Source organism: Colias eurytheme, chromosome 9 (genome assembly GCF_061535395.1).
Source record: "Colias eurytheme isolate Ceu_HAF_F1 chromosome 9, ilColEury1 Martin Lab GWU primary, whole genome shotgun sequence".
Classification (NCBI taxonomy): domain Eukaryota; kingdom Metazoa; phylum Arthropoda; class Insecta; order Lepidoptera; family Pieridae; genus Colias; species Colias eurytheme.
In genome coordinates this window covers 10,336,694-10,351,952 of record NC_142988.1, presented here as the reverse complement: position 1 = coordinate 10,351,952, position 15,259 = coordinate 10,336,694, and the positions used below count along the sequence as shown (strand labels likewise).

At 30.6% G+C, this 15,259-nt stretch overlaps 1 protein-coding gene across 1 annotated transcript; it reads left to right on the top strand.

The window, feature by feature from the left end:
* Positions 1-1,376: 1,376 nt before the first annotated feature.
* LOC149906089 (integrin alpha-5-like) lies at positions 1,377-15,018 on the top strand. The gene is made up of 25 exons (XM_090105645.1): positions 1,377-1,451; positions 1,556-1,709; positions 2,106-2,206; positions 2,905-2,969; positions 3,036-3,066; positions 3,746-3,820; positions 4,339-4,413; positions 4,564-4,650; positions 4,815-4,903; positions 5,600-5,800; positions 6,770-6,869; positions 7,169-7,345; positions 7,894-7,991; positions 8,086-8,167; positions 8,553-8,692; positions 9,105-9,304; positions 9,893-10,094; positions 10,488-10,648; positions 11,439-11,517; positions 12,129-12,224; positions 12,346-12,496; positions 13,047-13,122; positions 13,989-14,100; positions 14,292-14,363; positions 14,844-15,018. Exons 1-25 carry the CDS (start codon positions 1,445-1,447, stop codon positions 14,943-14,945), a joined length of 2,733 nt encoding a protein of 910 aa, XP_089961771.1. The 5' UTR covers positions 1,377-1,444; the 3' UTR covers positions 14,946-15,018.
* Positions 15,019-15,259: the final 241 nt, after the last annotated feature.

Below are 15,259 nucleotides of genomic sequence, written 5' to 3'. Positions count from 1 at the left end.
AGTCGATTTGACTTCAATTTGTTGGCATAATGCTCTCAACAAACCCTTGATTTTATTTTTCTAAAATCCATAATAAGTTACACGAGGATAATACCACATAAAAAATGAAAAATCTTCGTCAAATTGATTACTATTAGATGATCAAATTTCGAAAATTTTCATTTTCGTTATTTCGATAGCCATGCTGAAAATTGAAAAAAAATGTATGGGTGCTGCAAAAAAGCGCAAAATTTTTGAGTTGCATCAGTTAGTTTAAATCATCAGCTTTACTGTGATGGTATACACTTGGCTATATTATGCTATATAATGTGTTTTCGGGTCCAATGAATTTAAAATCTAAATAAATCGAAGTATATTTCGTGTCCTAACAGAAATGGTTGGTTTTGCCTATTATTGCCTATTATAAATCAAACAAAATGTGTATGTACTTACGTATTAAACACTAACACTATAATAAATAAAGTAAAAAACACTATTGACTTAATAATCGCTTCGTAATAAGTAAACGGAATTGGCACAAATTAACACTGGAAAACACGCAGTGAGTGTGACTCCGTTTTGCTGCCGATATAAACATTTTTCATATTAACGTTGACCTTCCTACATAATAAAAAAATAAGCTGTCCTATTACGTAGTAGCTAAGGAATAAATAGACATCAATAAATGCTAGATAAATCAAAGTTCAAATTTTGAATTAAATCCCGCTAGATTGCGATTTCCTTACACTGTGCGTTCCTTTGACTCGTGGCGCATTCGTACGAATCGTGCCTAGGGGCTCGGACGCTGTTTATACGACGTTCGACCCAACTACCCTCACTTTACTAATAGTCGTTGACTAGCTGCGTTTTGTTATCAACTACCTACATCAATTAGGTAGCTGTGTAGAATCGCAGTACATTCTTATTACATTCAAACTAATATTTGACCCGACCTCGCTTTTTGTTTCTTACATCAGAAGTGGGATAGTTTAACTCCTGTGTTCAACGTGTCAATAAAAAAAATAAACTTCAATTTATAAAAAGAATCTTGGAAAAATGTATTTATAAATAATAAATATCATATACTAGCTTTCCGCCCGCGACTTCGCCCGCTTTGTGCTTTAAGCTATCCTATCTCTCAAGTTGGATCGAACTGCACATGGTGTGCGAATTTTATTATAATCGGTTAGGTAAGTGGTTTAGGAGTCCATTGAGGACAAACATTGTGACACGAGATTTATATATATTAAGATGTATAAGCAAAATAACAATGACACAATTTAAGGACATCAAATTAATGTATGTACTTAAATCATCTTCCCTTACGCCTGCACTGGTAATTCCATTAAGGAAAATATTATTGAACTAAATACCTAATTACTTCAGTTCTATATCAGGATTTATACAAATAAGCGAAGAATAAGTTATTATAAAACCATAATAAAACATTATTAAGCTATTTAAGATGAAATGTAAGTTTTCTTTCTACTTGTAATGTAAATAATAATAACTCTATATTATTTAAAAATATTAATAAAGTGCACTAAAATTATGACTATTGTGTATCTATTTTCAGCCATATTATTATATTTAGTGTCATGTATATTTATACAAATCAACGGATACTTTCACAAGCCTAGTGTACGTATTCTATCTCCACCAAAGGAAATGACATTACCAGCAGACTCTCTCTTTGGATACAGTATTGCATACCAGAAGAGTATGAGACAGTAAGTGTTATTTTATTTCGTCTTAAAGACTTTGGTGTAGAGCTTTTGTATTTTTTTTAATTATGTCTCCTCTATGAGATAACAATATTTATGTTACTAATATTAATGTCGATTTAATTTCTAAATTTTAAAATTTTAATTGAGAAAACAATTAATACAGAATATTATGATTTTTTTCTTTATTATGATATGAATTAACTATATCCAATAACGAAATATGTATTGGCGTAAAAAAAAGATTACACACTATGACGTAAAAATTACTTATCCATCAGTTATACAATTTTATTATTTAAATTGATCGTATTTAAAATTGTAGGTATGTATTAGTCGTATTTCTAAATTAAACCTACCTAAATTTGACCGATTACTAATATTTTTCACTATGTATTCCAGTTTAATAATAAGTGCACCAACAGCAGATAACATTGGGCAAATATTTAGAGCCGAATTAGATGATGGGGTTGTAAGACCACTACCTGTTCCTCTGACACATGGTAATTTGGTTTATTGTTATTATTTGAAATTATAATTTAGCGTACGTACATAACTTAGTTACTTCTCCTTTTAAATATACCATACAGCTTTTAGCATGAAGTCATATCATTACAATCAATGATATTGAATAAGATAGAGACCCTGGATTTAATAGAATATAATAAATAAGTAAATAATAAAAAAATATTTCAGGACAATTTTCACACACGGCAAAAACTGAACCCATACTAAGCTTTCACTAGTGTAATGGAAACCAGATGGCTCATAAACATACATATAACATAACATACAGGGTGTAATCGTTAAGTGTGCACAGGCGATTATTCCGTAGATATCAAAAAACTTTAAACTGATATCGAAAGCCGTTTACTAATGAGTAAAATGACAATAACAACATTTAAAAAATAAAACGAGAAATATCCAAAAAAGTTACAATAAACACTCCCATACATTTAGTAGTACACAAATATTTGATCCGGGTGGGATTCGAAGCCTTGACCTCTGGCTTGGTAGACAGGCCCACTACCAACCAACCTTTTAAATAAATAACTTTTAATAAACATATTCGTCATTACAAAGTTACGTCGAACTGAAAACATCTTATCTGTAAAAAAGTCAAGCTGAATATACAATTTTTATTTATAATATAAATATAATTGAGTAATATAGTATAATTTCACCATCAATTTTGTTACAGATCAAAGCAGCCAAGACTACTATTGGTTGGGAGCTAGCATACAAACGAATTCTACGAATTTTATAGTGAGTCAATATTAACCTTCACGAAGTACAATTTTTATGAGGTTCTAATTCTTAATATATTTTCAGACCTGTGCTCCTCGATCAGCCGACTATTATAGTAAGTTCGTTTTCTTTATAATAATTTGATATACATTTTAGTAGGTATTCATTGTACAAAAATCAATACTGATATTTCTTATAGTTGGCAAAGTAGCTCATCTGTCTGTTAGGTACGTTTTCAAGTCTATTCTACTGAACCAATTTTAATGAAATTGGGTACACAAATATAGTGAATCTGGGAATAAGTTTTACTTTTCACGAATCACGATATTAAAAAAATGATTAAATCCTACTAATATTATAAATGCGAAAGTTTGTGAGGATGGATGTGTATATTATGTACTTATGTTTGTTACTCGTTCACGCAAATACTACTGAACCTATTACAATGAAATTAAGCACACATATAGAGGGTAACTTAGATTAACACATAGGATAGGTTTTATCCCGGAAATCCCACGGGAACGGGAAGTACGCGGGTTTTTCTTTGAAAACGCGGGCAAAGCCGCGGGCGGAAAGCTAGTTTGTAAATATTTACGAAATATGTATTCATAATTATAAATATTTTTCATTTGTTTATTAATATTTTAGCGATATAGTAATATTATTATATTATTAAGGGAAGGGACTGGCTCTCTTAACACAGGCTATGTCTACCAAGAGAGCCAGAGGCTTATATCTAAAATTTTACAACAAAAGGTCAAATAAAGATTTGTTTTATTACTGTTGTTTTTTAGATACTCGGGTGAGCAAGTGTATCTTTGAGTCACAAAACCAAATAGACATAATATCTGTTGAACAATCCGCTTATAGTAAGTACAAATAATTTTATTAAATACTTAAATGAAACTTCTTATTGATCCGATTTAAATCCTTTTATATCATAGTTTATTATAAATGCAAAAGTTTGCGAGGATTTACTAATCCTACTACTACTACTGTAGTAGTAGAGGAGTTAAGAAAGAGAACAAAGTAGTGTTTAGTAGCATAACTGTTAAGTTATAGGTATGTATGTGTGATGACACATGAGCTGTAAAAATACCGATTTTGCCCGCGGGGGAAACCGAGCGGCAAAACTAGTTCATATATTATATATAAATTTATAAAGAATAGAAAAAAATCGATCACGAGGCTGGACTCGAACCCGCATCCTTTCGCGCCAAACCGGGGCGGATGCCTGACCAATTCAGCCACTCATGACCCGCCAGAGCGATCGAATTTTTTCTATTCTTTATAAATTTATATTTATAAAGCATTTGAATGCAATTAAACCGAAATATCTAGTTCATATATTATAAAGCTTTTACCTATTAATAATTCTTATTTTTAGACACAGGTCTTGATGGCTACGGCTGGAGCATTTATATGGACGAAGATATCTACCTAAACAATCCTATTTTCTACGGTTAGTAAACAATTAATATATATTTGGTTTTAATAAACTTTTCTTATCACTATGAATTAATGAATTAGTTATTATTTTTGTAATAATTTTAAATTTCTGCTCCATATTATTTTATACAACGTTTTAGTAACCAAGAATATTTTATTATAGGTAACGTACTAGCTCTTTCCATTAAAGAAAATAGTTATTTCAAGAAGTACAGACTCTACGATATCCAACAAAAGGCTTTTAATTTTGGTAAGTTCTAACAGTAAAAGATATAATAATTATTATAAAATATATTTACAATAAAAATAAATTTTATTATTTACTTAATAAATTTTTAATAAATAAATTTTGTGACATTTTGTAATATTTTTTTCCATTTTATATCTAATTTTTAATATAATCTTTGTTTTTAGGGTACAGTATAGTAAATGGTAAATTCTTCTCAAACGAATTTTCGGCGCTTGCAATAAGCTCTACGTACGGGGAATACGGTCAAGGAATGGTGTGGCTTTAATGATTACATCACTACATAGTATAAAACAATTTTTTATCATACATTTACTTTCGTTAATAAACAATATTTTAAACTAAGATTTTAAGCTTAATCAAAACATGTATTAGTTTATACAATCCATACTAAAATTGTATACAGTAAGTCTAGACCAGTGCCAATCCCGTCCAAAATGATAAAAACCTTAAAAAAATCGCAGTAGGATGAAACCCATTAGAAAAGGAGGAAAATATGATAAAAATGTAAGGAAAAATAAATTACGGTCAATCCGAGTTCGGGAAGTGGGAGGGGGGGAGCTTTTAAGATAAAAATAAAAAACCAAAAACTTGGTTATTTGAATTTTTCACCTAAATTTTGAGGTTATGTGAAAAAATTTTTAGTACGTTGTAGATCTTTTTATTACCTACAACTTTGCCATTGAACTTTTTTCCGTAGGACTTGTAGTTTTGTCGGAAATCGAGAGAAACCATTTTTTTCTCTTAAAAGCTCCCCCCTCCCACTTCCCAAACTCGAATTGATCGTAATTTATTTTTCCATATTTTCATATTTTATCATATTTTCCTCCTTTTCTAATGGGTAACATCCTACTGCGATTTTTTTTGTTTCAAAAATTATCGGCACTGGTCTAATCTTGCTATGTCAAAATTTAAAAGTAACATAGGTAATATGTTTTGTCGCGTCTTCCAGATATTTTTCTTCGAAGGCACTCTAGAAGTAGGGTCAATCTCTGACGGCGAAGTCGGGTCGATGTTTGGCGCGGTCCTGGCAGTGGCCAACCTCGGAGGACCACGGTCGTGCCTGCTGGTTGGCGCGCCGACACACACGACCAAAGCAAGAAGCTATGATGTTGGGGCCGTGTATTTGTATACGCCGGAGTATGGTGCTAATGTAAGTTGAAATAAATATCTAGGATAGAATCAAAGGATATCTATATATCTATTAGGTAATTTATTAGGCGTAACCACCAACATAATATAATACATAAAAGCAATGTAGAGAAAAAGAAATTAAAGTAAGTAAGTATAATATTACATTAACGAATGCAGATACATAAATGTACTATTTAAAAAAATATGAGATTTTGATGATAATACATATAAGATAATGTTTTGTCCTCTTTTTTGGGGAAATAAAACTTACTCTTTTATTTAAATACGGCTCATGCACTGCACATGTGAAAAAAGTGTACGTGAATCCATGGATGCGTTTGTCCTTGATCGATGTATTCGTGACAAAAATGACTACCACCAGGAAATATTAATTCTCAAAGATGAGTAGTGAGTACCTAGACTCATAATAGCATGTTATCTTAAGCATGTTATATTTTTTAGCATGTTATATTAATTTATTATTATTGGAATGTGCAAAATAGAACTTTTTAGGCTTAAAGTATGAAATAAGTAGTTGCTGAAGCTAATATGTATTGGAAGTAGAGAGCCTATTGAACTCAACACGTAAAAGATAATTCTTATTACAATATGGGTTGGAATGTAAGTTGCTGTATATAATAGTAAATATTGTATTGCCTAGATGTCTTCGGAATTTTATTATTTAGCAGTTGATTAAAACCAGGATTACATGTAGATGTTACGTTTCTATTATTGATGTTAGATAAATGTGTCTATTAGAAGCTGCATTTGTGTAATTACAAATTCTTGACGTTGAATCTTCTGCTTCTTCCAATTTTTATAAGAAAATTTAACTATAACTTTTTAGTAGCGCAAAAAAAATCATGCTAAGATCAATATGAGCGAAGCAATGAGTAGATAATGTTTAAAAATGCCGGAAAACCGATTAATACCGACACAAAAACGTAACAACACAGTAACATATTTGATATATTTGTAATGATTTCAGATATTGAAGTTACATAGAATTATAACAGGAGTGTCGAATGCAGGCTACTTCGGGGCAGCAATAGCTAGTGTAGGAGATATGGACGACGACGGACTTGATGGTATGGTTTCAATATAAATAATGCCGATGATTTACAAATTTTAAAAACGTGTTTTTAATGTATGTCTTAATAATAAAGAAATACAGAAGTGGCCCTTATTTTGAGCACATAATATTACTTATATTAAAGTTACTTTACGATGTAATATATCATACATTCTATTACAAAAAAAATCTTATGACATGAAAATCTATGATGTCAAGTCATATTATCAAACCCTTCACGGGCTTTACCGATTTTTATGAAATGTTTGTATTCAGGACTGTCCTAGTTATAGTTATAAATTTCTTAACAAACAGAAGTGGCGATCTCAGCTCCATATGAAAACGATGGGCAAGGAGCAGTATACATATACACTGGCGCAGGTTTACTCGCCGGCCACTCGTGGGCGCAAAGGATAGAACCACCAGACACCATGTACACTTTTGGTTTGAGTCTCTCTACGTTAGATGATTTTACATTGAACGGGTGTGATGGTATGTTTGAAACTTTTTATTAGGTAATTAATACATGTTCTATACAATGCTGAAAATGCATCAATTTTGAACCCTAGGTACCTACGCTTGAACAGAAAATTCTAAAAGTAATGAAACTTTAGATGAATGAATGTTAGATATTATAAAAGCCAGACTTGATAAAAGTTCAAATAGTTACCTGCCTTATTAATCAAGTAAATACCTTATCCTATACGAATATTCTACGTGATTTATAATAAAAAAGTAAATGATCGAAAATTCAAATTTAAAAAAATACGTATTACAAGAGATTTAAAAACAAGATAAATATAATTTACCAATAATGTTTATTTTGTTTCGCTGCTTTTTATATGAATTTTTTATTTTTAAATTTTAAGTGCTCTACGTAGCGTAGCACGTAGCACGTGCAGCGTAGGTAAATGTCATAAAAATTTGTATATATTTGTCATATTGCTTATATTGTGTGTGTTTAATTGAATATTTTTTCTTCTTCTTTCTTATTATGCCGTCTAAAAAGGATATGATATGGATATGCCCTTTCTGTTAAGGTTTGGCGATTGGAGCCCCTCGTAGTAATATGGTTGCACTATATAGAGGCATACCATTAATAACAGTCGTCTTATCTACAAACTATACACTTGCAAAGGTAATATATGAAATGATGTATGAAGGTCATATGATGTAATCATAGAAGATGAATTTAAATATTAAAAATATTAATTGTGTTATTTTTTTTTCAGAGACCTAAAGATGCAAATTCCTTTGACATTGAAGTAAAATTAAATGTGAACTATTCTCGTGATTTGGGACGAATTGACGCAGGTGAGTGATATTTTTTTTATAGATAGCAACAATATAAATATTAAATAATATATATATATATCTCTACCAATCCTAATTACTCCAACATAATATAATATAATCATAGGGTTAAATCAGATAATAGTCACTCAATTTCTACTATTATAAAAAATGTATGCGTGTACTAGACACACAATAACACACGTAAGAAGTGAAACTTCTTTATGACCTTAAAAATGTCACGAGTATGGCGTAACGCAAAAATGTCACGCGTACGGCGTAACGCAAAAATGTCACGCGCGAAGTTTCTCTTCAATAATTGATTAATCGTTGGCGCTTATTTTGAACGCGCCAATAAAAGAAACTGTATTTAATGAGATTTAAATTTTTTTATTTATTATTTTAGTTCTAGCAGTGAAAGTAGAGATAATGCACCCAAATGCAAAGTTGGCAGATGCAGGTGCTGACGGTACATACACATATAACGTGGCTTTGGCTTCTAATGACACTGAGATGTCGAGAAGAATCAAAATCTTAACTCCAGCTGTAAGTATATATTTAGCATACTTCTAATTTCCTAAAACCTTTGTATTGTATTATATGATAGAAAATAAAGATATTTTGATAATTTGAAAAAATAAAATACGTGTTGTATTTCATTTTTATCAAATGTGACGTAATGTTGGAAATGTTTCATTAATAATTTATTTGACATCATATAAATTAAGCGGCACCTATATTACCATACATGGTATAGTAACCTCATTAATAATTCTTACTTAATTTCATAATGTCCAATTGACGCATCGTAGATATAATTTCTCACTGGAAATGGATGCCTATTAATTTAATTCAATTTAATAATAATCCTTCATTTTCTTGTCTTAAACTTTACGCGAGTCTCTTTAAAATTAAATAGTTTAAAAGTCATTCATTTCTAAATAGAGGTTCTTAACAGGAAGGTGACTACGAGCAAGTGATATCTTACAAAGTATCAGCTGAACTGGTCAACGATCCAATGTCAGCGAAGCACTACAGAACATCTCAAGTGATGCTGAGTGATCGCAGCATCCTCCTCTCACTAGGATCTATATGGGCGGCAGACTGCGGCAGTATGGAATGCAACCCGTTTACTGCAAAATTGACGTCATCGATGCCGTAAGATTTTGCCTTACAAACATTAGAAATGCAACTTGCAAGTGTTTATTTGTGTTTTTAGTTCTGACAATTGGTAGGTGTTTTTTTTTGTTTTAGTAAAAAAAAGAATACACGTCGTACAGAGCGATTCTAAGGTATGATTTTCGTGTCTGGATAATATAGGTTAGAGAGTGGTATAGGCTACTTTTTACTGCGGTGAAACATCTCACTCCCATAGGAATTTCCTTTGACTGCGTGGACGAAAAGCTACTTAGAATAGAAAGATAATATAGATAATTATTAGTAATTTTTCAGTGATTTAATGCTGAAAACTATAAACATAGGTATGCATTATACGTACAAATTTGTTCTAGTTAAGTGTTATCAATAATATTTTTTTAAGCATTTTCGAACTGATAATATCTCTACCTCTAAGCTCTACCGACATTAAAATAATTTCTTCGGTGCAGTTTACTAGGTACTCCTTTCTAGCCTTTTATCATTGTGGGCTTTCGGCTACAGAAATAATACAGAAATAAAATATCATCATCAGGTAACACAAATAGTTCCAATATATAATGAACATTTATACGATTCGTCATTTAACAGGAAAACCTATACACCTTGGACATCAGACAACGAAACAGTATCGATATATCTTCACAATGACGGTGAAACTGCGTACTCAGCGTGTGTCAAGTTACGGGTACATACCGCACGTATACTCCAACCTTCGTCTAGTTGTATAAGAATGGATGACGATGTTCTCGTTTGTAAGCCGAAGACGCTCTTAAGAAATGGTGATTACTGGGTATGTCTTTAAAATTTTATATGTATGGTGCTTATTATTATTTTTTTTATTCTATGAAGACAAAGTGATTAATTTTATCTTTACACTTTATAGTTCAGCCTTTGTAGCCTTTGTAGTTCACTTTTTAATATAATCAATTTCTCTAAAAATAGTTAAATTTTATGTGAAACTTCTTTAGGCGCGTAGAGAGTAAAATCAAGGTCACGTATTGGCAATACCGTCACATCATGGAGTAAGGCGACGATTTTGGTATCTTTAAATCTTGCCAAAGAAGTTTCACTTTTGACACACGCTTTTTTTATTCGCTTTTATGTATTCTGTAAGTAAGTAGATATACTAAAGGGCACCCTTAATAAAATAATATAATAGCAATACAACTCATTAATATTACAGAATATCACCAACATTTATTTGGAGACAAGTGACTTGACAAGCAACGACAAAACCATTCAAATCGATTACGATGTATACAACCACTGTAACAAAGATGAGAAGACGCATTACGAGGAAACATTCGTTCTCGAGTCAGTCAGTACTGGAATCATCGTACAAAGGTTTGTGAATTTGATTTTGTGTTTATATTTCAATCTCCAACGAGTTTTAAGCTTTTGGTTGCCTGTATTTTCTTCCATAAATTGATAATTAATCCATCCAATCCAATCCACTTACTGAGAATTAATTGCCAGCAATTGTTTCATGTTCTTGATAATCATGTCAGGTAAAAATCAGTATCTACAGACTGAATTTTTCCTGCCACGAATATTTTAATACGTCGCATTTGCGGATTTTTTTTCAACAGGATCTCCATTATGACTGACAATACACACATAATGATTTTTTCTTGGCGTAGATATTGCTCTGGTGAGTCCGTTTCACGAATTTAATGAATTTGATCAATTATGTCACTTAATGAGTTTTACCTCTAAACCGACGAATAGATCATGGATCGTGATACAGTTGAAGTCACAATCACACTCAACAAATGTCTTAAATATTTGTTACTTAGTTACCTATTAAATCTAAATAGCTACTGAAAATTAGTGTCGTATTGTGGTATTTCGATTATATTTCAGTTGCATACTTTATAAACTTTTTCCTATTATTGGATGACTATACATTAACTTATGCTTAAAATTTTATTATTAACTAACATTATAATTTATAACTACCTAAGTATATCTATCAATAAAATATGTGAAAAGTATTTCAATGAAGGCATCAACTGGTTAAGTTCTAGACCGTAATTTTAAATTATAAGCGTAAAATTTTTATTGTTTTAATATACTTAGTTATAAGTACTAATTTTTTATTAAAAATAAAGATATTATTTTTTTTCTTTACCAGAGCTACAAACGTCGAAGGGGCAGTTAATATAACGACGTTGGAAATTGAAGAGGGGAAACGCCTACAACACTCTTATACGGTTAGCGTCTGTCGTTTTATATTATTATTACGTAATTTAAATGTTTAACGTGTCCAGAATATAAATAGGGTGAAGAATTTTCTAGTTAAAATTAGGACACTCTTGCGGAAAAATAAAGTTATTGCATCGAAAAAATACGGAAGAGCATAGTTAATAGTCACTAAATTGTCGCTATTTACTATTATGCACGTATTGTACCTACGTATTTTATTAAGTACCAGGTGAGGAGCGATGGTGCAATCAAATTCATGGTTAGGATCTCGGACTTCGAAAGTCGAGAGTTCGGGACTAGAGGTAGAGGATGTTATTTTTCAATTTAGCTGCACAGTTGCACACTTCCCAAATCACCATTCCTCAATCGGTGAAATAAAACGTCGTGTGATAACCACCTAGATTATAATTATTTATAATATACAGTATACTTACACGAATTAAAAAGTTCGACGGCATGTCAGCAAGCTCGATTTTGGCCAGAGTGGTGGATTATATGGCCCGATAGGTCATAGGAGAAGCCATAAAACTGACTTCGATTTAGTCGTTAATATCAAGTAGCCTAATCGATTCATTTTAGTTTTTTATCTTTATAAACCTGAAAATCAATATTGTTACAGATCAGTAATTTAGGTCCAACAAACTGGGTTTCCGTCAAATGTGAAGTAGTATTACCGAGAAGAAAATATTTAGAAGTGATGGAAAATCCAATTGAGGTTAAAATAATATAATAAAATATTTTAACTATTATTACAATAATAATAACGAGTTTTACCTTTTTCTTTTATCTCTTTATTTAAGCATGAAACTACACTAATTTATATAACAATATTTCAGATAAGTACCGAGAAATCTGTAATAAAATGTAACGTTAATGCGAACGAAGGTACTGAAGATGTCATAAAAGCATTGTGTAATATTGGAGACCTGCGGAGGAATAAAGCGACTAAAATTTTCATAAGCATGTTCGTTCTGCCAAAAGGATTAGGTATGAGAACCTTTTAAGGAAAATAAAAATGTTTTTATTTTTCGATGCCATGGTTAAAAGCCCAACCAACAAGAATTATTACTTAGCCCCCATTTATTACCTTTACCATAGGTAATATAATACCAGTATTATATTATCTATGATAATATTATACTAGTACCTATATCTGTATAATATACCTAATTAAAGGAAAATTTAATTACCTACATAAACGGTTAAATGGTGGGTTGAATATGAAACTAGTTTTTCTTTCTTCCTTGGTTTGGAAGCTTTCTATGTACATAAACCAAGTTTAGTACCTAGTAGTAGATTTGTAGTACATAATTTTAACTTAAATTTGTTTTACCTTTAATTAAATAAATGTGCCCATATAACCTGCGTCTGTATGGTTCGTTAAATAATAACGTCAGTGCTTTTACATGAATATTACAATTAATAAAAAAGCTCTATTTTATATGGTGTCTAGGGGTCTATGCAATTATTGTTAACCTATGTTTCTGTAGATTCTTGATTAAAAATACTTACTGTTATTAAATTTATTATTTCTCAGAAAACATAATATATAAAGAAAACGTGGAATTAACGACTAAAATAACTTTGATGTTTAATGAGCCAGAAACTTACAGGTAAGCGAAAAATTATTTGAAGTTTTTAAATATTAATATGTATGTAGTTTATAAAGGAGAATGGGCAAATTGGGCCTGAAACTTGGGCTAAGACCAATACACACGAAATATTGTTTTTGTGATAGATCATTACACATACCTTACGAAAAAAATAAAAAAAAAAATTAAATCAACCGGGTTCTTGTACAGTCAAGGCAAAAAGTTTTATTTATTTGGCTCTTATTTTGCGCACATTAACGGTGTTTTTAATTCGAGTGAAGTAAATATAAATCTAAATGTCACTGGAGTGACTGAGTTTAACCACAAAAAAACGTCTAACTACGTTGAATTATAATAAACACGGTATAGGCACATGTTACAAAACATAATATTAGTGTATTTCGGTTATTAGAAGGCTTAAGATTAGTACGTATTTGTAAGTGAAAGTGAATTGGAGTAACATAAAGATATTGTCATTGTCTTATAACAGTTATTTATTGCAAAAAATATTATACACAAAGAAATAAAACTTGATGTGACTGTACAAAAACCCGGTTGATTATTTTTTTATATATATTTTTCCCGTTATGTATGTGTTATGATCTATTATAAAAACAATATCTCATGTGTATTGGTCCAACTCAAGGGTTCAGGCCCAACTTCCATAGTAAAATGCCCATTCTCCTTTATAATGCTTACATGCCTAAATATAAATAAATATTCATAAGTATACATAATATAGGCTGTACTTATCTGAATAGTTACTATCATTAAAAATCCCTAATATAATAGTCGGTGTAGTAAATAATAAATATACATAAATCTAGTCCTTAATAATTAGGACAGTGAGATTTACAAATTTGTAAATTTAATTATTTATTTTTCAGCATAACAAACACGCTCTGCTACTACCGTGAAACTGTATCATTTTGGATCATATTACTGGCCATTCTATTTGGTCTGATTATAATAATCATTATAGGCTATGTACTTTATAGGGTAAGTAACTATGCAAATAGATTTATATACTTATATAAATTGAATGAATGAGATTTTGTGCTCCAATCTCCATAGTCTATCATAGTATGTTAGTGAATTTTTTTTATCTGGTAATATATACCTAGTTATAGTCTTATTTTTTTAAGTAGATAGGTAGGGTCTTTATTTTGAAATACCTAAAATCGTTCCAGTGTGGTTTCCTGCAAAGGAAGAAGAAGCAACGTCTTGACAATCTAAAGAAGTCCATCAGAAAGCAAAACTCAGTAAGTACCAATATGTTTTCAACGCACAGTCATTTTCTACTGAAGAAATCTTTACAAAGGCAATTAAAATCTAGCGTTTGAATCTATTTAAAATCATTTTAACATAAACGAAAATAAAAATGTGTGACGGAAGACAATGAAACTAAAAACTTTACTTTACTGTATTCCAAGAGCTATCTCGATTTTTAACTAGATGGCAGTAGTTGCCATATAAATCAGTGACTCGATTGCAATTCAATCTTGTGATAATAATTAATTGAACTAATTAATGAATTAATTGAACAATAAACCGATATTATGTTGTTTAAATTTATTATTAATAGTTAACAGTGCCATTGTATCAAACAGATATAGTAAATTTATTTATCATGAGGAGTTTTAACTTTCATACTATGTATTTTAGCTTTTCCGATAAAAATATCTCTAAATCCAAGGTACCTCTTAAATTTCTCAAATTTATATCTTGAACATTACTTACAGGACAGACAAAAAGTCAGAACATCAGGCGCAGAAAGCATTCAATGTGACGAAGAATATTTAGTGCCCGAAGAAGATTCGGTACAACATCATACTGATGAATAATTTTTAAGGGTTATATGTGTTTTTGGATTTAAATTCAGATCTCAATCTTTGTTATATGCTTATATAATGAATGTGTGCTTGTGTGCTTATTAACTGAATATTACTAAAAAAATTACAAAATTATTTTGAATTTACTTAGTTATTTTTTACTTCTATCAAAGCCCATTAAAAAGTATTATAATTTATAATTAAAGCTGTATACCAGATGACTTTTTTTGCTAAAAATACTTTGCCATAAAATATTAGATACTATAAATTTATAAAGAATAAAAAAAATCGATCACGAGGCGGGACTCGAACCCGCATCCTTTCAC